Here is a 25,724-nt window from a genome sequence, read left to right as displayed (position 1 = left end):
GTTACACCAATTTTAAAGAACAATATTGCAATGCATCAGTATCGATATGAAAAATATTGTATCAGTAGCGCTACAGTATTCGTTCACCATCGCAAAATGCGGAAAAGCGCCCGGTCAGAACGTTTTGTATTGTGACTGATTTCACATCAGTCGTCAAACTGCTGTCACACTTCCAATTTGATTGATTGATTTTCATTTATAGATATTGATTCAGATGAAAGGGCTCTGTTGTGAATTTGAAGTGATGTCAAAGCGTTTTGGCGTCGATTACTCTCCGATTTTCACAATTCAAACGGAGGTTTGGCCCCGAACTTGTGCGACGAGTTGCGGTTCACTATTTTTTTGTTTTTTTTTAAACACGTCACTACAGTACAACGCGTGTAATGCGTCCAATTGTGTCCACATGTTCGTCGCTAAGTACTGTACGTAAACAAATGATGTCGCGCAGCCTGGCCGGCGTCATCCGTCACAAAGCCAGAGATCAACTCGGTGACGTGCGGCCTTTTTTATTAACTGCGGTCAGTCCGGCTTTCTGGCGTATGTAATCAGCCCCCCGACGCCCGCCCACCAACCTGCGTGTCATTGGGTGAGGTTTTAATTGGAAGAAAATGTGGCTTTGGGCTCTTTTGTGGCTTATTTACAGAATGCAAGTGAAAACCTTATTCGGACCATGTGGCGTTCCACCTTCAACTCAAAACAGACAAATCGAAGTCGTCGGCCAACGCCGACAAACTACCGTAATTCCCGGCATACGGGGCGCACCCGGTACATTTGTAAGGGAATTACCATTTGGTACATACATACGCCGCGGCCGTGTAAAAGCCGCAAGTGCCCACATCGAAACACGAGATATTTACAAGGAAAAGACGGTACACAGAGAGTTGAACGCTAGCGCCGACGAGCTAACGATAGCGCCGCACTAACAGAGCTGCTTAAAACATACTTAAAAACATACCGGTAAAAATCACTGAGACACGGCAGTAACACGCTAGCGCAGCGCTAACAGGTCCGGACCGGTAAAAGTCACTTCCTCGGCACATATATTCCACCGGTCTCACTCTTAACTTTTCCGCTCGAGTGCCCCCTTGTGTACACGGAGAGTTTAACGCTAGCGCCGCCGAGCTAACGATAGCGCCGCACTAACAGAGCCGCTTAAAAATAAAAACATACCGGTAAAATTCACTGAGACAAGGCAGTAACAAGCTAGCGCAGCGCTAACAGGGCCGCACCGGTAAAAGTCACTTCCTCGGCACACATATTCCACCGGTCTCACTCTTAACTTTTCCGCTCGAGTGCCCCCTTGTGTACACAGAGAGTTGAACGCTAGCGCCGCCGAGCTAACGATAGCGCCGCACTAACAGAGCTGCTTAAAACATACTTAAAAACATACCGGTAAAAATCACTGAGACACGGCAGTAACACGCTAGCGCAGCGCTAACAGGTCCGGACCGGTAAAAGTCACTTCCTCGGCACATATATTCCACCTGTCTCACTCTTAACTTTTCCGCTCGAGTGCCCCCTTGTGTACACAGAGAGTTTAACGCTAGCGCCGCCGAGCTAACGATAGTGCCGCACTAACAGAGCCGCTTAAAAATAAAAACATACTTGTAAAAATCACTGAGACAAGGCAGTAACAAGCTAGCGCAGCGCTAACAGGGCCGCACCGGTAAAAGTCACTTCCTCGGCACACATATTCCACCGGTCTCACTCTTAACTTTTCCGCTCGAGTGCCCCCTTGCGGCCGTTAGAAAGAACGCACAAATTAGCCGCATCGCCGCATAAAACAGGGTTGAAAGCGTGTGACAGAAGTCGCGGCTTATAGGCCCGAAATGACGGTAATACGAAAAAAAGCGGGTAGGAAGAAATTCTTCTCGTTGGTTCTTTCTAATTCCAATTGCCTATCAAAAATCTTGAAAGTTTTCTTTCATTCAAACAAAAAAAAAATTACCCCAGTAAAGTAACTTTATTGAAGTCTTGAGCCAGAGTTGCAAATTCTGACCAAATGTACAGATTTGTACTCGCACATTTAAATACAACATTAGCAAAGTTTTAGTGAGCATAGATGATTCCGGTGAGGTCTTGACCCGGGTGGGGGGGTCAGGGAGCAGGCGGGGGCCCCAGAGTGTGGTTGAGAACAATGAGCTGTTGAAATGACGTCTTTGTATCTCTGTGGTGAGCTCATAATCGGCCGCAGAGCGTGTAGAGCTGGTGGGGCTTGAAAAAGGGGCGCTCGCTACAGGAGAGGTTGCGGGGGGGGGGGGGGCACCACCCCCCGCTTTGCAGGCTCCGTCAAGTCGATGACGTCTCCTCCTTGGAGATGCTGGACTTGGTAATAACACATTTGGGACTTGGTAATAACACATTTGGGAAGATCCTGAATCCTGCTGACCCGTTTCAGGGTCATTCTTGCTCGCATTCATCTCTATCATATTGATACACCGTCATAAAATACCGTAAAATGGCCTTTGCTAATGATTCAATATTGGTTGAGTAAACTGTCATAAAATAATTATGTCGTGACGTATCAGTAATCCTTTAACTCCAATGATACAGTATCGATAACATCACAAAATATCGTTTTTGAAACGCATCACTAAACCAATCGAAATCACAATGTTTCAAACATCCATCCATTCATTTTCTCAGCCGCTTATCCTCACGAGGATCACAGGGAGTGCTGGAGCCTGTCCCAGCTGTCAACAAGCAGGAGGCGGCGTACACCCTAAATTGGTCGCCAGCCAATTTCAGGGCACATCGAGACAAACAGCCACACTCACAATCACACCTACGGGCAATTTAGAGTGTCCGATTAATGTTTTCGGGATGTGGGCGAAATTGGAGTGCCGACCCGGAGAAAACCCACGCAGGCACGGGGAGAACATGCAAACTCCGCACAACCGGGTCCGGGATCGAATCCTCCAGAACTGTGAGGCCAAGGCTTTCCAGCTGCACCGCCGTACCACCTGTTTCAAACATCACTTTCTATAATGATACAGTATCGATACAGCATAATATCCAGATATTGTGTCGTGCTCTCTGTTTTAAAAATCAATTACACATTTCTGGCTCTTGCGCTTTTAAAGGAACAACAACAACAACAAAAAAATTGAAACAATTTCTGCTGCGGCTTCCCCGAAAAGTTCCTGTCCCTAATCATTTGTCCCCTTGACATTGCTCAACGAGAGTGCGCGGAAGTCACGACGGTGCTGTCTTAAGGAAACATTTTATGTATCGAAATGCTAATTACGACACGGGGGTTTGCAAATACGGCCAAAAATCCCGCAAAATGGCCGCTTGTTGCGCGTTCATCTTTTCCACTGAAGCGCACTCACGCACACACACACACACACACACACAAAATGAAATTAAATTTAAAAAAAAAAAAAATGGAGAGGCAAGCCAGCGAGATTCGCGGGAGTCGAGCCAAACCTTCATTAGCGTTTGTTTTTCCACGCCGGCAGCCCCAGCGAACCAAACCAAATTCGAGAAGCCAAGCTCGCTAAACCCTAAATGTATCCAGATGTCGGCTCGCCATCCCAGAAACGAGGAAAAAAAAAAAAAATGCACGCAGCTGATCGGGCAACGTCGTCATCCGCAAAAAACACGTGAGATTTATCGCCCGAGGACGCGCTGAAAGGTTAGCGATACAGGAAAAAAAAAACAAAAAAAACAACTGGAATGGCAGCTAACGCTTATGCTAAGCTACGCTCTATGCATGGTACCCAAAAAAAATAATAATAAATACGACTGCAATTGCAGGTAACATTTATCCTTAGCTACGTTACATACTGTATGACCTAAAACAAAAACTAGAATAAAAGCAGACATTTATGCTAATATATACTAGTTAAAATAAAACAAAGCAAAAACTGGAATACCAACTAATGTTTATTCTATGGTACCCAAAAAAAAAAAAAAAAAAAAACATGACTGGAAAAGCAGTTCACATTTTTACTATGCTTTAAAAAAAAAAAAACTAAAAAACTGGAATCGAAGCTAGCACTTATGCTCTGGTGTATAGTACGAAAACACAACTGAAATAACAGCCAGCGGTTCTGTTCAACTTGCCTGTACCGTACAAAAAGTGCTGAAATAGCAGCGAAGGGTTATGACAAAACTAGATTGTATGGTTAAAATAAAAACTGCTCTAGAATAGACGATAATATTTTGGCTAAAGTACACTACAGTATAAAAACAATTCGAATAGCAGCTAAGGATTATGCTAATCTATGCTGTACTCGTGTATAGTACCCCCCCAAAAAAACAAATTGAACAGAAGCTAATGTGGATACAAAACTGTTGTGTTGAGGTACTATATATATATATATATATAACAGTTCAAATCTATGCTCATCTGCAGTATAGTACAAAAAAAAAAGATACATTTTGAGATAAATATAAAAACAACAGGTTAGAATTTATATTCTTTAACTTGCAGGCTACCTTTACAATAGAAATTGTGCTTTCCTAAATCCAAATTTTATGTGGAAAAACTTCTAATTACATGGTCATATTATTACATAAAAATTAAAATATTATATGAACATATTACAAGGAAGAATAAGGTTTACAAGAATGAAGTTTAAGTAAGAACAAAATATCCAGGAATAAAAAGAGAATACTACGAGAAATGAAGGCATTATGACCAAAAAAATTTAACCAAATTAAACACGCTTAACAGGAATAAAGTCAAAAATTCTATAACCAAAAACTTGAGAATTTTGGGGGACAAAAATAAACCCTAAAAATGATTCAATTCAAATGTAGTGGACATAAAACGTCAATAAAAAAATTAACCCAAATACATGTTTAAAAACAGACTTTTACATGCAAATGTAATGAACTTGTAGTAAGTGAACTGTACTTCACTTTTGTACCATTAGAGGGCGCGAGTGTGGCTCATACCAGATTTTGATACTCACTCATATATACTGCAGTACTGAAAGCCTGCCCACCAAAGTCATAAATATGCTAACAAAGTATATTTCAATGGTGAAGAGCCATTAAGACAAAGACTTGTTCATGTTACATTACAAAGTGACATCACCACCTACTGGCCTGGAGTGCGCACTGCAGCTCTTTTTGGACACAATAAAAAAATAACGTTGCTGTTTTGCTAGCCGCTTGTCACGTACGACAGTCAACATAAACACGTGCTAGCGCTCGGGTCTGCTCTCTGCTCTGGATGTTATCTACGCGAATGGAAGCTTCCGGAAAACTCTGCTTTGCTCATCACGCCGACAAGGACGCCGCTCGTTCGCGTCTGGCACGGGAACGACCCCCGAAAAACGAGCCCGGCGAGCACGAGCGGCCCCGCTGGCTTCCCGTCGTCAAGGACGACAACCGTGAGATGGTTTTTCCACTCGCGGCCGAAAGAGAAAAACATCGGAGGTCCGCTTTTTTTTTTTCCCATTCACCTTGTCCTCACCCCGCCGCCTCCTCAGGGGGGCACCGCTGAGCCGCTCCCCACCGTCACCACGGCGACCACATCCCAATTCCTCCAACTTTCACTGATGTTTGGGACAAATGCAAGGACAGGTTTGTTTTAGTAAACAAAATGCAACTAAAATCCATCCATGTAAAACTCAATTTTTTTTTTCATTATTTTGTGTCTACGTCACAAAATCTAGATGCGGCAGACACCGGACGAAATCTGTCCGAGTACCTGGTTTGCAAGACCCTTCAAAATGGCCAAAATGAGACCAAAAAAATGTCATGTTTGCCATTTTAGCGTTGGCCATCAATCTAATATACAAAATTCATCTTTTGCGATTTAGCATTCCCACAGAAATGGCGACGAGGAATTTTGACTTTTTTTTTTTAACTTTTGATGAGCTAAAATAATAATAACAAGGGCGGCACGGTGGATCAGTTGAAAAAGCGTTGGCCTCACAGTCGTGAGGACCCGGGTTCGATCCCGGACCCGCCTGTGTGGAGTTTGCATGTTTTCCGGGTTTTCCCCGGGTGGGCATTCCGGTTTCCTCCCACATCCCAAAAACATGCGACATTAATCGGACACTCTAAATTGCCGCTGGGTGTGATTTTGAGTCCGGCTGTTTGACTCCATGTGCCCTGCGATTGGCTGGCGACCAGTTCAGGGTGTGCCCTGCCCGTTGACAGCTGGGATTGGCTCCAGCGCTCTTTAACTAACCCTTGTGAGGATAAGCGGCTAAGAAAAATGGTTGTTGTTGTTGTTGTAAACAAGAGAACGGAGAGCAGAGCGTGCGGCGACCACGATACTTTCCAGAGCGGCTGACACAAGACAGACCGCGTTTGAATCCATTTTGTTTGGGTCCGCGAGCTAATGTGCGATCCAGCTGTGGACCCCCCCACCTCCCCCCAACCTCACCACCGCACTCTTCCGATGCAAGCCTTGTAGAAGTGTCTCATTAACTAACCGCACGTGGCTGTCGTTGCCCAACAAGTGTACGACTCGATTTTACATATGGACTTTTTTTTTTTTTTTTTACGACGACTTTCGCCACAAGGACCCCGCTAAAACGCACTAATACGCCAAAACTGCAGATGGATGAAAAAATATTTTGTTCCAAGGCCTTTAATAAATCTACTTGAGTTTTTTTTTTTTTTTTTGTTTATTCGTCAGCAAAAAATAAAGTTCAATTAAACATATTCGAAAAGGAGTGGGAAGAAATCAAACTCACAACACTTAAAATATGTTTAAACTGTCCGTTTTTTTCACATGATTTTGTCGTCAAACCTTTTAATTGTTCCTATATATTATTTTAAATACTTGCAGTCACGCGCCGAGGATGTGTTTTAAACATAAATGCTGTTACTGAAATTGTTTGACTTTTAGAGGAAGAGAGAAAATGTGAGCCAAACGACGCCACAGAATGAGCATCATCAAGCTAATTGCGCTGACAATTTATAAATAAAAGGTGAGTATTTTCTTTATTCTTCATATTTTTTTCCAATATTTTCAGCCATTCAGTCTGCTACAGGGCTAACTCCTATTATCAGCTTCATATCAAGGTTTTTTTTTTTTTCATTAAGCAGCGAAGTTTGTACTTTACCAGTTAGCAAAGTGGCTAACAAGGCTAGCATGAACTCTTGAACAAAAACCCTGGCATTGATTTGCTATTTCTGGAACGGTAATTATTTCGCTGTAATTTTTCAGAAATGTTTTTGAATGTATTTTTAGTTGCCGTGGTTTCTGCAACAGGCTTGTACCAAACAAAATATTTGCTATGACAAATGAAAAAAAAAAATCTAATAAAATGTGCACTGTTTATTAGTTAGCTGGATTCATCAAAGTATGTTTTATTTCATTGTATTCTTAAAAAATAACTAACTAAAAAAAAAAAAAAAACAATGGTGCCTAAATTGTCCTCCAATTCTAGAATATGAAGGATAAGCGACTTTGAAAATGGATATGGGACAAAAATCACACGTTGCACTACAGGTAACCGCGTTCTACTTTGACAAATGGCGCCATCTTGTGGACTTCATGACTTTTGAACTGCGATTTTGGATTAAACACAATAAAGGGGCTCTAAGGTGAATAAATATTACTTCAACACAGACAAAAGTCATACCTTTTAAAGAGTACAATTATACAATATATTCACACCCCTCTAAGTACTTCATGAGTCGGCAATTGTGATCATTTCCGTTTTTTTATAATTTCTCTAAATTGTCAATAAAATATTTCCTGCAAACATCTATCTCCAAATTTGCGTATGTGGATGCTTCCTGGAACTTTTGTGTGCAGGTTTATAACTTTTTACGCAAATATGCTAAATGAATTTAAAATCACAAAGGAGTTTTGTGGTCAGTAGTGACTAAATCGCCTCATCATTATTTTTCCAAGAAAGATGTTATGGATTACTATGAAAATAAAAAAAGAGCACGTGTCACGAGTAATAATACTTGATTTTATTTGAGAAGTTGTTTAAATAACCAGCATTTCATTAAATATATATACACACACAAACATTTAATATATATTCGAAAGGATATTGTATTGATCATTTTATGTGATATTTCTACTTTATATGTTCCACCTCTGTGACAATTTGCTTGTATGAATAGAGTACAGTAAAGTATTTTAAAACTATTAAGACAGGTAATGTGAGGTCAGAGACAGGCGAAGTTTAACCCACTCGTGGTTGTCGGTGATTACAAAAAAATAATAATAACAAAAAAAATCGCATCTTTATTCATAGATAAACGTTTGGGTATTCAGTGCTCAGCATGACTGACTAACGATTTATGAACACAAGCCCATAGAAAAGAAACATTTTTGCGACCTTAACCACTGCGAAATACAAGAAAATGTCCGCAGAAACATGTTGGCCATAACTCATTTGCTAACAGTGCAAACGTCAGTCGTGCCTGAGCTTTGGATTTTTAAAAAACACGCAACATGGAAACATACAGTACAGTGAATTCCATGAAATATTTATTTGTAAGTTTTCCCACATTGTAAAGCGGCACGTGAAGGCATCGCCCCGGTTCGGCCCGCAGTCATCCGCGTGGTCCGCGCTGTCATCCGGCCGACCTCCGCCGGAGCTCCACGGTGGAGCCCCTCTCCCCACACCCCCAGACCTACCTCGGCTTTCGTGCCTTCGCATGCGGACCGTGACGACCTGTCAGTGGACGTCTGGCTCACAAATGCACCACTATACTCTAAAAGTATTTGGAACAGCTCAATTTCACCGGTCTGTTTAAAAAAAAAAAAAAAAAAAAACGTCATTTTAAGCAGAAAAAAAGCAAAAATGGTTGCATTGGGTTGTTTTTTTTTTTTTTTTTGTGGGCTTATTTAATGCCATAAAACTGGTTGCAAAAGGCTATCGTAGTCTCAAAGGTGTGGTGTTGAATTTTGGACCAATCAGTTGGAAAGGGAGAAGTCATTGGGTATAAATCGCACGCCTGTTTCTTTCAACTCACCTGCCGACCGCTGCGGTCGATGATTCAACGAGTCCCGTAACGCTGTTCAGGTAGATGCAATCTCGGTAAGTTGGATCGTCTGTTGCAAATGTTCCGTTCACGTCGAATGAATTCAGCATGTCGGGGAGTAGAACGAAAGCTTGCGTTTATACTGTAACTGTTTAAATCGCCAACTTTTTAGCTTTGAGGACATTGGTGGTGAGTGGTCCTGTCCGAAAAGATTCAAATAAAATTAATCAAGCACAATGTTGACGAGAAACGACCCCGAGTAACTCTTATTTTGCCGAATGGTCGTGTTTTTTTTTTTTTTTTTTTTTTTTTTCTTTTTGGCGAAATGTTGTGGGGAATCGGCACAAACTAATATTTCGAGATAAGCTAACGTCGCTAATGCTACGTGTGGGTCGTTGCGCGGTCGAAAGTTTGAAGCCTCAACGGCGCTTTAGTGCTTTTAGCAACACGGCAAAGTTGGCAACGACTGCTAGCATTAGCAGTTTAGCTAAAGGCTAAAGTAGCATTTTTGTCGTACTAGCTAGCAGCTCCGTCTTACTTAATTTTTCAGTCAAATGTTACGAATATGACTTATCAGGCACATTTCTGATCGACATGACATTGAAACACTTTTCAGTAGGGCATTTTTTTTTTTATGGTTCCATTTTTTTGGCCAGCGAGGACATTTTATTAATATGCAACCTGTCTGAATTTGTGACCCCAGGTTGTGAACTTCGCTGTCATTCGTTTTGAATATTGTTGATCTTTTGTTTAGGTCGGTGATTACCTAAACGTGTGCCATGGGAAGTTATCCAATTTTATGTAGTTGCTAAAAAAAAATTAAAAATTCCAAGAAATAATGTATCTTTATTGTGAGCCACAATGACAGACAGAACAAAAAAAAATATTAGATGGCAGGAAGTACATACAGTAATCTATCCATTTTTGGTGACATTTACTTTTGTTGGTGTGCTGTGGGATTTTTCAATTGTAAACTATGCGCCTTAGCTCAATAAAGGTTGGAAATCACTAGTTTAGGTGATGCAATATACAGATCATAACATATGATAACTAACCAATTCATAACAGGTCATAAATAGGCGCCGTTTACTTTTCAAACAGGGGAGTTTTATTTTTTTGTACAGTCTCCAAGTCATTTGGGTTGGGAAAAATCTTTTAAAGTCTTTAGCCTGAGTGTCTTCATTGAATGTGGATTTTTCCTTTTTTTTTCTTTCCTCTGTCGGTCCATGTTTTTATCTCTGTATTTAAACGGTTGAACACATACAGTCACAGAATAACATAAAATTTAATGCCTGCTACAACTAAAGGTACATTTGTTGCACAAACATAATATCCAGTCATTTCCCCTGGTTTTCATGATTGTGACATCTGGGAATACAATTGGGTTTAAACATGTCACTAGGGTGTTATTTTGGAATGAATATATATATATATATATATATATATATATATATATATATATATATATATATATATATATATATATATGTATGTATGTGTGTGTGTATATATATATATATATATATATATATGTATGTGTATATGTGTGTGTTCACTGTAATTTCAGATATTATACCTTGAGTGGTACCAGGCATTAAAGTTCCCCCCCCCCACCACAATTCTCCCTCATGTGTCCAGTTAAAAAAAAAAAAAAAAAAAAAAAATCAATTTTAATTGACAGTCTGTTGCTTTATTTACTTATGGTTCCTCCCACATCCCAAAAACATGCAACATAAATTGGACACTCTAAATTGCCCCTAGGTGTGATTGTGAGTGTGCGACTGTTGCCTAGCTTCATGTGCCCTGCGATTGACTGACAACGAGTTCAGAGTGTACCCCGCCTCCTGCCTGTTGACAGCTGGGATAGGCTCCAGCACTCCCCACAACCCTCATCAGGATAAGCGACTCAGAAAACGGATGGATGGATGGAAGAATGAAATTAAACTTCAAATTTAAAGGTGTCTGTCTTAGCATGAAATTTTTTGTAATAATGCACAGCCAAACACCTCATGAATTAAATAAGTAAGCAGCTGGGATGGGCTCCAGCGCTCCCGCGACGCTTGTGAGGATAAGCGGCTAAGAAAATGGATGGATAGATATTTTTTTGGGTCAATATTTTTACTGACAATTTAGTCAATGATACCACATCATTAACCCTGCCTATGAATATTTATTGGGCTAAATTACAATATAACCTTTGAATGTAAAACCTTTAGGGGGTAAAAGTTGGCTAAGTGCAAGAAACCCTGTAGGACTCCTGACTTCAATATGAATTTATGAAAATGCTTGTTGTACTCTAGGTGGCAGCATTCCTCTTCTCAAATGTTTCTGTGCGGCAGTGGAGGAAGTGTGTGGTTGTTCCAAGCCAAGTAAAACAAGATTAGAAAATAATCGTTTGAAGAACTTCTGAAGTGAAATCAGATGTCTCATATTTGTTAGAATGTCAGTGAATATACAGTGATACCTTTGACTAAGTTTTAAGAGGAATTAATTCCGTGGCGAGGCTCAAAAATTGAATCATTTTGAAATTCCAGTCATCAATTTCCCAAGTTTTTCTGATTCAAGTAAAGAATATAACATTGTGTAATGTAAATAACAAAGGCATATTACATAGCCTGTTGCATAATGTCAGGCTAAATTCTGCCCCGTTGGCTGTTCTGCTCCATGCTCTTTGCCAATATTTTCATATTTTATTTGTCTTGGACTTTTTGTCCTGTTGAATAAATTGGCTAAAAGTTCCTTTGAGCTGATGGACTTTTTTTTCCCCATTTTACTCGCGTGTCCGTGTTATTGTACCACAATCATGAAGAATAAATAGGCGACTGCTTGTTTATTCATTGTTAGCTGCACAATATTGGGGTACCATTTTCTTTGCTGCTTATCCTCACGAGGGTCGCAAGGAGGGCTGGAGCCTATCCCAGCTATCAACGGGCAGGAGGCGGGGTACATCCTCAACTGGTCGCCAGCCAATCGCAGGGCACATGGAGACTGACGACAGTCGCACTCACAATCACACCTTGGGGCAATTTAGAGTGTCCAATTAATGTTGCATGTTTTCGGGATGCGGGAGGAAACCGGAGTGCCCGGAGAAAACCCGCGCAAGCACGGGGAGAACGTGCAAACTCCATACAGGTGTGTCCGGGGTTGAACCCCGGGGCCTCAGAAACGTGAGGCCAACGCTTTACCAGCTTATCCGCGCCGCCGATATTTGGGTACAGCAAGTTTCTTTTGGCTTGTCCCGTTAGGGGTCGCCACAGCGTGACTTCTCAGATGAAGGCTCTTATATTTGTTTAGGGTACGATATTGTAATTTACTTAATCATAAGTCTCAAGTCAGTCTCACTAGCATCGCAAAGCAAGGCCCCCCGGTGGTCGCGTAGGTATATTACACATGAGTCAGCACAAAAGTGTCCATGTCCATTTTCCAAGCCGCTTGTCGCAATACTGCAGGTTGAATTTTCAGGCGCCTGCGATGTGACTTTTGTGCGCGCACACATCGCACTGACGGAGCTCAAACAATAGATTGTGCTGCTTTAAAATCATATCAATATCGATCATACAAGTTTTGCACAAACGAAGGAGTTGATATTCGCGACACGCTTGGTCAGGTTTCCTCGCGGCTGTCGCACGGTCGCGATGGGCTTCACTTCCTCCCCCTTTCCAGGTGGGCCCGTGATGGCGAGCGCCTCGTCTTAGCCGAGCCGCATGCGAGACCCCTCCTCTTCATGGCCTTCGGGCGACGCCATGTCCGGCGCCGAAGTCTGCCCCAGCGTGAGCGGCAACCCGGCCCCGCCCGAGGTGCTCAACTCCAAGCGACCGGGGCGCAACACCAACCAGCTGCAGTACCTGCAAAAGTCGGTGCTGAAGGCTCTGTGGCGCCACCATTTTTCCTGGCCCTTCCGCCAGCCCGTCGACGCCGTCGCGCTGCGTCTTCCCGTGAGTTCGTCGTCCTGACCTTTTCCCGCCGCGTCCCGTCCACCGACTTGCCCTTCTTGTCACGCTCATCCCTCCCTGTGCTGCAATTCCAGGATTATTACACAATTATCAAGAATCCAATGGACATGGGCACCATTAAGCGGCGGCTCGAGAACAAATATTACTGGAAAGCGATGGAATGCGTTCAAGACTTTCACACAATGTTTACTAACTGCTACGTGTACAACAAGGTGAGACTGTTACTAGTATGTACCTGCTATCCAGTAAACTGCAGATACTGTTTTAAGACCTGCTGAAAAGGGTGGAGAGGGGGGGAAAAAAGTAATAGACGCACCCGAAGTCTTTATAATTGCCTGTGTAAAACGGCTGCATCTATGGCACAAACCATAATTCCAAAACCTTTTATCATTCGGCATCTTAAAACATAGCCGTGAAATGATTTACAGATTTCTTTAAAACGTTATTTTTAGGTGGCACGGTGGAGCAGCTGGAAAACATTGGCCTTACAGTTCTGAGGTTCCGGGTTCAATCCCGGAAGCGCCCGTGTGGAGTTTGCATGTTCTCCTCGTTCCTGTGTGGGTTTTCTCCGGGCGCTCCGGTTTCCTCCCGCATCCCAAAAACATGCAACATGAATTGGACATTCTAAATTGCCCCTAGGTGTAATTTGTGAGTGCGGCTGTTTGTCTCCATGTGGCGTTCGATTGGCTGGCAACCAGTTCAGGGTGTACCCTGCCTCCTGCCCGATGACAGCAGGTATAGGCTCCAGCACTCCCCCATGAGCATAAGCGGCAAAGAAAATGGATGGATGTTATTTTTAATCTCCATCGTGACATACAAAACTGCATCACTTTACTCTAATGTACTACTTTCCTATTCGAGTGTGCTTTGGCGCTGTCTTGGGGTGTGTCAGAAACGAGTACCAAAAAAGCACATTGGTGAGTTTGAGCATGAGATAGATTTCACATTACAGTACGTGAATTCGTGACTAGTCAAGCCCAAACATGGAGTTTTAATACACACTGCAGTCACTGTGATTTGACGGTATGCTCCTGCACAGTCGAGCACGAAAAGTCATGCGCGTAAAATTCGTTACAAGTAGAAATAGACAGATCTTGAAAGACGTCGCTTATTTTGTGTAGTCTTGACCAACGTTCCCTCTAAGCTGCGCCATTGTGCAATTGCGCACTTGTCGCACACTCTCAGCGCACATGAAAACCGATCCAACGCAGTGAACCACAACCTGACACCTTTTTTTATTTTGTTTTTTTAACGTAAGCACACAGTCTCTGCTCAGCCTACTTCTACTTCCTAGTTTACCTGACACCCCCCCCCCCTCTGCTCTTAAAGGGGTACACTCATAATTACAAACAGAACACACACTCACAAATTTATATCTGCGGGCATGACTGACCACACCTGTACATTTTTCAAATGTGACTGACTGACACTGCAAATTTATTTGAACAAATTTTGCGAGCGCTGTCCAGAAATTATTCAGAGCGCTTTCCACAAGTTTTTCTTAGTCGTAATCCAATATGGAATAGATTAATTTTCCCTTCAAAATTCTTTGCGCAACACTCCAAAATCACGATATTGGAGGTTTTTTTTTTTTTTTTTTAATAAACATTTGCTCATTTATTGAAAATCATCTCAATTGGAGTCCACATAGGGTGAGTTCAGATGACTGGAAAGGCACAAAATTGTCAATATGGGCCACCAAAGTTTACAGTCGCCGTCAGAGGACATACTAAGCATCAAGTCAAGTATTTTTTGGTTTTGTTTTGAAGTTCACATCAGCTTGCATTTAAATATAATAATAAATGTGATACGTGAAGCACTGTGACGACTCTTCCAGATGTACGGTGTTATTTTTAATAGTCTGCATATTTCCTCTCCTCAGCCCGGAGACGACATCGTGTTCATGGCACAGACACTGGAGAAGCTTTTCCTGCTCGAAGTCTCCAAAATGCCCAAAGACGAATGCGAAGTCCTGCAAAGTGCCGCAAAGGAAGCGGCCAAAGGGAAGAAGAGCAGCGCTGGTAAATTTGCTTCAGTCCAGATTTACTGTTGATCTTTTTCACACGCAAATCGGAGGAACAAACTGGACAGGTGGCATTTGAGTTTTTTTACACAACCCGCGATCACACCGTTAATATGCCGCCCGAGGGTAAGATAATTACGTGTGGTGATATTTGCGATGATGTATATATAAAAAAAAAAAAAAAAAAAAAGCCCCCGTGCAGCCTTTTTCTGGCAGTGTTGACGCCCACAATAGATGAAAATCCACAATATAGAAAAACTATGAAAAAATTTTTTGGGGGGTTTTGATAGTTTTACCCCTCCCGCCTAAAATAAACACCAACTCATGAAAACACACTGCAAATGTATTTGAACAAAAATTATGGAAGTAGATTAGTGCCGCCAGGTTTTTGAATTTGAAATGTAAAGTGATCACATTTTGAATAGTTGCTACAATTCGCTGTCTGAAATTCACCGTCTGTGGCAGCATGCGGGGGTTACTTCAGGTCAGAAGCGAACAGCCAGCCAATCGCAGCTACGCTTTCCTAGTCACATGACGTCACATACTAAGAAATCACAACTGGATCCTATCGATCCCATTTCACTTTACATTTCAAATTCAAATCCTGGTGGCACTAATCTACTTCCATAAAAAAATTGCCAGTGTTAAACAGTGCATATAGATTAGTGAACACCACTAGATGGCAGTAATACCCAAGTTATGAAGTTTTAATAGCTAGTGTATTGACTTTGATTCCCAGTGAAACGGCAGTGAAAAATGATTCCTACAAACGGGCAATTTCGTCAATATTGCGTGGATTTCCGCAAAAGAGAATTATAGAAATTCCACCCCAAAAATTGCAGTATAGTGGAGTCATGATGGGTGAACGCCGATATAACGTGGGAGCATTATTTCCTTTCACACAACTGCAATCCTACCTTCGTTACGGCACTAATACTACCTTTTTGAAGACGGGAAGTTTGTGAAATAAATGTGACTGTCCGCCATCCCGTTATTTTTTTTTATTTTTTGTTTATCTGCGGTCAGGTTACGGAGGGCCGCAGCTTTAGTAGGGAATCCCGGACTTCAACTTAATTCAGTTCTTTCAGGCGCATTCGATGAGACACGGTCGTTCTGGTGCGTTTTGAGCCGTGACTGCGTTTTTTTTTTATCCTTGCCCCGTCACTGATTCCAACAGGGTCGACGAATTCAAGACCCGAGGTGGTCCTCCAGCAGACGGTGACGATCATCCCATCGGATGCTCCTCGGCCGGTCTTGCCCGTGCACATGTCGGCTCAGCTGGATGGAAGTGGAAGTGTAAGTGGAAAAGTGCGTTGAACACCATTTCAAATACGACAAGAACTATGTTGGCATGAATAGAAATGGTACATTGACACAATGATCAAATATTTGTAGTTTTGCAAATGGATGTGTGGATTAGAGATGTCAATGAGTGAGGCAGAGAAAAGGAGGGGAAAATGTTGACTGCTACTATGTGTTCATGACAAAAAAGTATAGTAATATTGCAATTTTTGTCAAATGCTGGCACAAAATCAAACATTATAAGATGCAGCCATCACAAAAAAGGCTGCCAAATCCTGCTGCAGGGACTTACAAATGTGGCGCAGGATGGCGTGTGAGAGTTGCTGCAACATGCCATCTTTTCATTTTAATGACTGTAGGTATTTTTTTTCCTATTTTGAAACATTCAGCTAAAAAATATCAAGAGAAAATTGGAGGTCGTCCCCTCGGCGGTCACCAGCGGTGCCGGCGAAATGGCGGCATCGTGCGGGTCATCCGTGAGGACGGGCAGCGGGCGGCCCATCAAGGCGCCAAAGAAAGACCTCAGCGACTTGGAGGACAAGCGGCCCAAACTGAGCGAGCCGCTGCGCCACTGCAACGGCATCTTGAAGGAGATGCTCTCCAAGAGGCACTACGCCTACGCGTGGCCCTTTTATACGCCCGTGGACACCGTGGCCCTGGCCCTGCACGACTACCACGACATCATCAAGCAGCCCATGGACCTGAGCACCATCAAGGCAAGTTAAAGGTTTCAAGTCACGGCACGCGTTTTTGCGTAGGGATCCAAGACAGTGTTGGGGATTTAAACGGGGATCTCGTATGAATGCTTCAAGGTGGGTTTTATTTGTTTTTCAACAGAAAAAAATGGAGCAGCGCGAGTACAAAGCCGCGAGGGAGTTTGCTGCCGACGTCAGGCTGATGTTCTCTAACTGCTACAAGTACAACGCCCCTGCACACGAGGTCGTCTACATGGGCCGGAAGCTGCAGGTAGGCGCTTGGAGCGTTGACGCAAAAACTTCGGACTTCTGAATTTCCAGGGAGTGTTTAATTTGAGACACTTTGGGGGGGGGGGGGGGGGGGTTGTGCTGTCTCCCATTTAACGGGAGTTTGAATGTTTCTTTATTTTAATTCTGAACAGGAGGGTGTGCAAGCTTTTTTTTTTTTTTTATATGGTGAGATTTATGTTGGACTAGCTCGCAAAATTTGATTCTGGGACCTACAAACGTGCAGTCCCCAATGTGCTGCACATGCAAAACTCGATAGGATTTGAACAATTGATAACTATGAACAAAATGTAAAGTGACTTTGTGGACCCAGTGCATCTAAACATGTCCACATGTCATCAACCAGGAGGTTTTCGAGGCGCGCTACGCTAAAGTTCCGCAGGAGCCGACGCAGGGATGCGCGGCGGCGCCGCCTCGTCAGCTCGATAAGCCCAAAGGCGACTGCGTGCCAAGCTGCTCCCCCTCGGCCGCTTCCTCTTCCTCCGAGGGCGAGGGCGAGAGCTCTTCTTCTGACACGGACACTTCGTCAGAGGAGGTCGCCACGCAACTGGCCAACCTGGAGGAGAAGGTCTGTCGGGTAACCCCTGACCTCTGTTTTGTTGTGCCTACAAAACATACATTGAACCCCCCCCCCCCCCCCAAAAAAAAAATGTTTGCTCTGTAAGGACGGGACAGCACAAGTGTCCCACGGTGCAGCTTCTTCAGGACCCTGTCAGTTTTATTAATAGTCAAGGAGGCTGATATTTGAGGCCAATTTTCATTTCAAGTAAAAGGCAAAATCAGCGGGAAACTCCCAACATTTTGTTTAAACTCTTTTTAAGCATTTTTATAAAGCACCTTTTCAGATTTGCTTTTTTTTTTTTTTTTGTTTTGCTTAGCAAATAAATAACTTCTTTAGGTTTTCCACAGTAAATGGATTTTTTGCCAAATTCACATCAAAAGGACAGTAAAATGTCTGTCAGCTTGCCGTTGTATGAAATGATGGGACCAAAATGGATCCCTACTGGCGACTTGAACAAAGCTGGCGCTTCCTTAAATTTTCATCTCTCAAGTCCTCTGCTCCTGCTAACGGTCTTGTTTTACCGCTGCACTTTGAAGCTGTGTGTGTACAACTCCAACTTATTGGGTGAATACACACGCATATATGAAATATCGAATTAAGGGTGCAGTGTCCCATGCAGAGCGTATGCAACTGTAGGCAGCTGTATTTTACACACCTTTAGAGCAGGGATCCGGAACCTATGGCTCACGGGACTCGTACACGTAACTTTCTCTAACAATTACCCACTGCACAACCACACACTCTTCTTCCTAGTTTACCTTGCACCGCCCCCCTCCACTCTTAAAGGGGTACACTCATAATTACAAACGTTACAGTCCTTACGGAGCCGATCAGTGTGGTTTATAATGTAAATGTTGGCGAGCACGCATAAGTGGGGAGAAATGACAAAAATTCAACCTGCAGACCAGATTGTGAAATCTTGGATCGCGCTTCCCGTCACATACCACACACTGCGACGTGCGAGTATTTCTGTACTGACAATGTTTGGTTAGACCTATGCATAGGAAAAATCTTTCTCACATTTAAAAAGAAAAAAAATATAACATTAAGACCAACCTACGTCCACGAATAACAGATGGAAGTCTCAAAGGCTGCATGGAATTTAATTTAATGACGTATGAAACAGACGACAAAGCCATCAGCAGAGAAATCGCATGAATGGGGGAAAAAAAAAGTACTTTTTTCATCATTGGTCAGTAACATCATAATGTTATTTAAATGCATTTCCAGTCTTATTGTACTCGGTTGGTTTTGCATAAAATGCACTAATGCACTTGTATTTACGTTTAAAAATATTTTACGGCTCTTTTGCAATTACGTGTTAAAATATTTGCCTTTTATGGCTCGCTCAGCCTAAAAGGTTCCCGAGCCCCGCCTTCGAGCAAAGCAGTAACATCACAATGTAGATGGGTATTTGTATTCATTTGATAAAATACTCTAATTTTTTAAAAAAGTATGCCATTACAATTGTTTTTAATTAACAGAAGGTTTACTGTGACCCCGTACTCTTTAATTCACTTAGCAGGTAATAGTAATATCCTGAAACTTTTGCATTTGTCCTGAGTAAACGGTAAACCGCTATGTAAAAATCGTTAGCGCAAGTAGTTCTGAATGTATCACTACTATCGGGATCATCAGTCACTTCCTAATGACTAGAAAGGGATTTTTAGTTAACATTTCATGGACATAAGTCTGTGCACTATATAAAAAAAATTCCTAACAAGTGATTTGGAGAATGAGCGACTGGTTCTGAACGCGGCGCTCGTGCCGTTCTTGCTCATTCTTCATTCTTGTGTCCGTGCAGCTGAAAGCGGTGAGTGACCAGCTGAGGAGACTCACGCAGGACCCCCTGATGAAACCCAAGAAAAAGGACAAGTTGAAGAAGAAAAAAGCCAAAGAAAAGGACAAATTGGACAAAAACAACCACAACGTGGAGAAAATCATCACGAGTTCTGCTTTGTCCGTACCATTTTAAAATCAGTTTTGTTGTGTCCGCACGTGCGTTGATGCTGATGTGAGTCTTTTGCGTAGTCACGGCAACCAGAAAATGGCGATCCGGGCCGGGCTGACACCACTGAGCTGCAAGGAGAAGCAGCAGCTCAGGCTGGATTTGGACGCCCTGCCCGCGGAGAGCCTGGCGAGCGTTTTAAAGGCCTGCGACGCCCCGTCGGCGGACGTGGAGAAACTGAAGACGTCCTCGCAGCGGCGCCTGCAGAGCTTTCTGGTGGGTTGTCAGAGGAAGACGTGCGGCGGCGGGGAAAAGCTGGAGAAACGCGTGGGGGCGACACATTGGCGGAAGTTGAAGGGCGCGAGGAGACTGGAGGTGCTCTGTCAACGGCCCTCTGATGCGAAGAAGAAGAAAAAGAAGAAGGCAGCAGGTGAGAGAAGGTTCCACCAACTTTTTTTTTTTTTTTTTTTTTTTTTTTTTGATGGTGTTCCAATTGTGAAAAGGTTTGAATTAGCTGTTCAACAGAACGACATGTTTACGCACGTCCACGAGAGCTTGCACTAGCTCGCTAGGCTACGTCGCATTCTGTTGCTTGCTTGCAAGCCGTATCGGATTAAAAGTACGTGAAAATAGCATGTTTTTAACAGACCTGTCCCCCATAACATCAAGGAAACCTTACACGAACGTCCGATCCTGTCCTGTCTCCCCATTTTCTTCTTATGATACTGTCGAGGCAATCGACTCGTCATCCCCACGGTAACGCGTGTATGGAGTCGCATTTAAGGTGACGGGATTAGGCCCAATGATCATAAAAAAACAGTATGCGGTGGTATCGCAATACAAGATTTTATTGCAGTTGTTTGACATAAATTTGTCTTGTTGTCTGATCACCGCATTACGTGTAGTCTTGTCTGTCCTGTACCGTTTTTATTTTCTTCTTTTTTTTTCTCCCAAATAAAATTATTGGCTGTCAAATGTTTATAGCGCTTTGTCAAAAGACACAAGAAAAAAACCTACATTTGCTCCTCGCTTTCGGATTCAGATGTACCATGCATGACTTGGAGTAAATGTCTTTTGCGCAGCCGATCGCTAATGTCATCGATCGAATTGGCGAATGACAAAGCCGAGCAACCAATCGGCATAAAATGCTCACGTTGACCCAATACCGATTTAAATCGGTTAGTGAAGAACGACACGGGACAGAATCATTTTGCAATGAAGTTGAGTGCAAAGTAAATTTCTTTCATTTGCAGGTAAACAAGCTGCATCTCCCGACTTCGTCTGTTCGCCAGCTCTCAGCAGCAGCAGCTCGCCGTCGTCCGACAGCGGTCGTCCGTCTTCTGGTGAGCTTCTGCGCTGTTGTCGCCCTCATTTTCCTTTTGTTGCTAATTGGTAACACGCTTGTATAGACATTAAGAGCAAAATGTTTACGACATCACTACACGTGCCTTTATCAAGTAGTTGCTTTGATAAAAGTATGAAAACAGTCGGAACCACCATTAATAACAATGCTGGAAAATCACAAATCACTTTTGTATGTTTTAAGTCCCGCCCCCATGTTCGCACTAGCTGCTCATTGGTCGTTCCCCGAAGAGTCAGAAGTGGGTGACAGAAAGCTGCAGCAGATCAGTTTCCAAAAAAAGAAAAAATTGTTCTTTTGAATACTTAGAAAGCAGGCCACAAGGTGCATAATGAACCACCCGTGCAAGATACAAGATAATACACGGTAATATCTGCTTTGTATTCCATCTTAATTGCATGTTGATCGTCCCCCAGCAATCAAACTCCAGAAGAGTGCGAAAGGCCAATGTAAAAAGGTAAACTTCTTGCGGCTGTTGACGCTTTGAGCTGCGAGGATGCCAACCGCCGCTTGCCGCTTGTCACGCTGCAGGCTGCCAGTAGCAAGTTGACCCAATGGGGGCGCTGTGGTAACGCACACGCTCCTGCTGCAGCTGCTGCCGTCACACTAACAAAAACCAAAGTCCACTGGGGGCCTCAAGGCGGGATGACGCTGCCAGCTCCAGGTGACGCATTTATCTGACAAGTGCACGTTTTAAAAGGACCTGTCGCATCTTTGCGTCACTGACAAGTTCTCGTTGTGTATTATTTTCCTCCAAAAATGAAGCTGGCAGTCATTTCCAGTAATATGGCTCCATTTTGGAGTAGTCTGTAAATAATTGTCCTCTGATCACCGTGATGGCATCTTCCCAAAACTGGTTCTCACTATTTTTACTCATTGTTGTCTAAAAATAAACCTCTACGGGTTTCAATATGGAAACAATCAGGCCACAGAAACGCTTACTAGTTCTGAATGTGGGTCAGCCGTAATCGGGCTGAAAATCACGTCATCTCAAGTAAAGCACAAATTACTACATTATGTTTTTTTTTTCTGCAGATATTTGTTTTTTAAGTGTCCTTGTCTAGAGCATTTAAATTAAGCCAGTGGTTCTCAAGGTGTGGCATGCGGGCTCCTCCACTGACCTACATTTTCAACCTATGTATAATTTGAGTGATTTAAATATATTTTTTTTTAATCAACACAGGACCTATTTTAAATACAGTTCAGTCGTATTTAACTTGCATGTAATACACTTGTATTTAACCTGTAAGTACTATATATTATATATATTTGTTTTTAACAGACTTGTCCCCCGCGGTGTCCCCTGAAACTGTGCTTGTCTGGGCCACCTCTGGATTTCAGGTAATACTGATAGACATGTTGAGCAAAGAATTTGGAGTTTTTATTGGTCTGTTTTTAGGCCCCCTTGCTGTCGCCGCTGAAGGGAGGTCCGCTGCCCATCAGAGAACACATCACATGCGGCAAGTCATCTTACAAAGCTTTGGATTGCCAAATACTGTATGCTAAATCAAGGACATACAAAAGAAATTCTGTTTCTCTCTCTTATAACAAATAACACTGTACAGTGATGCCTCGGTTCTCGACCAGAAAACGGTTCGAAAAGTGATTTGTTCAAAAACCAAATCGATGTTTCCCCTTACGATGAATGGTAAAAGAAATAATGTGTTCCAAGCCTTAAAAAATTACGCTTTTTAAAGCATTTTTTTAGGTTTTCCTGATAATCAACTGCATAGTAGAAATACATGAATAGTTTAAATACTTTATACAATAAAATTATTTATGAAATAGGTTTTTTTTTCTTAAAATGTATGCTGGAGGCTGCGTTATACAGAATAATAGAAGTGCGCTGGTTGTGCGTTATGTCATTTCTGTGTTGTTTTTTTGTCGCTGGGCTTTCAAATTGACAATAACAAAACGTGTCGTGGGTGCGTCAACTGCTTGCACGGTGCAAGCGGGAACCGAGGCTTTACTATTCAAATATGAGAACTATGAACGTTCATGTCACATTGTGGCGACCCCTAACAGGACAAGTTGAAAGAAACTTCCTTACTTACTTTTACTATTCATAAGTATTGGAACAAAACTGTTTTCTTTCAGATTCTAGATGTCCTCAAGATGTTCCAGAGAGTCAAGTGGCTGACGTATCATCGTCTTCTAACTCTCCCAATGTGCAAACCCTACAGGAAAAAACACCCAAAAAGGTCTGTTTCCCCCCCCCCCCCCCCAGCCCCCAAAAGCACAGACATCACATGGGTGGAATTTAATTGTAGTCACAATGTCGATAGATTTGTGACCATGAAATAGTCTTTGCCCACTAGTACGTAGTCAGCCTCACTCGTGACATGCAGAAAACATTTTGTCGTAGTCGCAGTTTAGCCATTAATATGTGTGAGAATTACTAAATTGTAAACATGAGATAGGTTTGACATGCAGTTGGAATACTAATTTCTGGGCATAAAGTAGGTTTAATGTGCACACTAAATACTAATTAAAATTTAGGACAGAAACTTACTTGTTGCCCAATATTTGAATTTGTGTCCACAACCATACCATAATTATTTATCAAGGAATTCTAATTCTTACATTCTATATTGTGAAAACCATATATCTTTCTTCATCTTAGGACATTGTTCTGAAAAACGCCGAGTCGTGGGCCCGACTGGTGAGGCAGTCGGCCGCCGTCCCCGCCGCCATCAAGTCGTCCAAAGAGAGCTTCCAGCAGTTTCGGAAGGCCGCCATGGAGAAGGAGGAGCGTGAAAAGGTGCTGAAGAAGAAGAAGCTGACGGACGTGCCGGAAAAGAGGTGCTCCCGCTATTGTCAGTAGTCAACACCGTGGTGGTGGTGGTGGTGGTGGTGATGATGATGATCCCAAAACACTTGAATACCATTTCAAGCAGATCTTACATTACCTTGAAAAACAATTTGGCTCAAGAGGCACGCTGGCGCTTTGCAACGTGTGGAAAATCTCAGTTACAATCTACCCTGTTTATTTTACGCATTTCATTTCAGCTCCAGCTCAGATAAAAATCCGCCGCCGAGCAAAGTGGACCTTTCGTCACCCGGCGCCGCCGTCCCGCTCGCAGAGGAGCCGACGACGTCTCCCCCGGGGACCCCGCTCGGGAGCGCCCAGTCCCCCTCGAGTCGAGCGCGAATGCTGGCCAGAAAGAAGGAGCAGGAGCGGCGCAGGCGAGAGGCGGTCAGTGTCCACAAACGTGCCGGACGTTTTTCTACGGATGGCCCCTGTATATATTTCTCACTACATACATGCACATATATTAATTTTGAATGCGGTTTTTTTTTTTTTTTTTTTTTTTTTTTTTTTTAAATGCATTGTCAACTTTGCACATCCCTAAAATCAAAGGCTGTAAAAAAAGTGATCGCGGTAACAATATTGTTCATATAATAATCACTTTAACCATTGATTTTATTATGATGATGATATTGCCACTACCCATTGAAAAACAATTATTTCCAATTTAGTTTTAATTTAAAAACAAAAACAAAAACTTCAACTTAAAAGGAGAGTTTTTGGTACATTAGAAAAAATGAAATTTGAGATGCTTCTGTTTTTAATGTTCACACAAAATTAAATCAAATGTATTTTGACAATTAAACATTGTAAATCATATTTTTTTTGTAGTAAAAAAAGTGTCCATTTCCATTATTTTAAAATTAAATAATGTAAAAATATATAAATTCAAAAGAGTAATAGATACCATTTTGAATTTCTTTTATATAACTGTCAGCATTTTTATAGTTTTTTTTCTCAAGTTAAAATGTTTTAGAAATATTTGTCAAATTTTCTACTACTTAGTTAAAACATTTATCTCCCTTTTTATTAAAAAAAATGGAAAAAGTACATTTTCAAATTTTTATCCAACACCTGTTTTTTTTATTTATTTATTAAAATGTCTATCTAATTATTAAATATATCTGTGTCAGTGCTCACTGAAAAACAGGTATCTCCAAAAGGGTGAGAAAATTTCACAACTTTTTGTCCTTTTTTTGTATAAATTATTTTTTTGATACATGATATAAGTAAAACATTTGTCACCAATTAATATATTTCCTTGTTTTTTTTCTTTTTTCCCTGGTAGATGTTTTGCATCGACATGACCATGCAGCACGACATCATGACCACTTTTGAACTCAACCTGGACTAAAAAAAAAAAAAAAACAACAAAAATGAAATCACTGTGACTGACTTGAAAAATGTGAGACGATGAGTCTCCTCTGAGGACGACTACATTTTGGGCAATTGTGTTCATTTTCACGTCTCAGCAAAGTCCCCAAATGTGTGCTGTTTATTCTCTTTAGCGCTTGCTCGCCATGTTTGTGTTATTAAAGAAAAAAGAAACATGCGCAAATGGAAAAGTATAGCTATGCCAGCCGACTTTGTAACTCACTCCCTCCCCTCCCACCAAAAACTGTGATCTGTGTCATCGGATGGTAAAACACTTCCTGTATGAATTTCAAAATCAGACGGCACAGACTTGCATCCTTACGTGCGCGATATGCACCTTTGCCATTTTATTTCCAAAGAACGCTTTATTTTGCATCCTTTTCCTCATTCACTGCATCGGCTCTCTTCTCTCTTTGTTGCTGTCGTTCGCCTTGAATGCGTTTTGAACAATGAGAGGCTTGTTTTTGTTTTGTTTTTCCTTTTTTTTTTTT

General features: G+C 42.1%; 1 protein-coding gene across 5 annotated transcripts; it reads left to right on the top strand.

Moving 5' to 3' along the window:
• The first annotated feature begins 8,807 nt into the window (after positions 1 to 8,807).
• brdt (bromodomain, testis-specific) lies at positions 8,808 to 25,721 on the top strand. 5 transcript variants are annotated; one of them, XM_061826211.1, is made up of 19 exons: positions 8,809 to 8,975; positions 12,583 to 12,854; positions 12,947 to 13,084; positions 14,755 to 14,893; positions 16,073 to 16,191; positions 16,587 to 16,913; positions 17,035 to 17,163; positions 17,527 to 17,748; positions 19,547 to 19,701; positions 19,774 to 20,120; positions 20,944 to 21,033; positions 21,467 to 21,507; positions 21,582 to 21,714; positions 22,333 to 22,391; positions 22,450 to 22,510; positions 23,148 to 23,251; positions 23,674 to 23,852; positions 24,060 to 24,246; positions 25,148 to 25,721. In XM_061826211.1, exons 2-19 carry the CDS (start codon positions 12,624 to 12,626, stop codon positions 25,211 to 25,213), a joined length of 2,727 nt encoding a protein of 908 aa, XP_061682195.1. In that variant the 5' UTR covers positions 8,809 to 8,975; positions 12,583 to 12,623; the 3' UTR covers positions 25,214 to 25,721. The 5 variants fall into 5 exon arrangements, with proteins under 5 accessions (XP_061682197.1, XP_061682195.1, XP_061682193.1 ...); XM_061826209.1 differs by having other exon boundaries at positions 16,073 to 16,203; positions 25,148 to 25,720; XM_061826210.1 differs by lacking the exon at positions 8,809 to 8,975 and adding an exon at positions 8,999 to 9,108 and having other exon boundaries at positions 16,073 to 16,203.
• Positions 25,722 to 25,724: the final 3 nt, after the last annotated feature.

Source organism: Syngnathoides biaculeatus, chromosome 7, assembly GCF_019802595.1.
Source record: "Syngnathoides biaculeatus isolate LvHL_M chromosome 7, ASM1980259v1, whole genome shotgun sequence".
Classification (NCBI taxonomy): Eukaryota; Metazoa; Chordata; class Actinopteri; order Syngnathiformes; family Syngnathidae; genus Syngnathoides; species Syngnathoides biaculeatus.
This window is presented reverse-complemented; position numbering and strand designations above follow the sequence as displayed.

Excerpts from the sequence above, each read along its gene's own strand:
- brdt (XM_061826210.1), top strand. The coding sequence starts at position 12,624 with ATGCGAGACCCCTCCTCTTCATGGCCTTCGGGCGACGCCATGTCCGGC. Across the intron at positions 12,855-12,946 it reads CCGTCGCGCTGCGTCTTCCC|GATTATTACACAATTATCAA; the intron begins GTGAGTTCGTCG and ends CTGCAATTCCAG. Across the intron at positions 22,511-23,147 it reads CAGAGAACACATCACATGCG|ATTCTAGATGTCCTCAAGAT; the intron begins GCAAGTCATCTT and ends GTTTTCTTTCAG.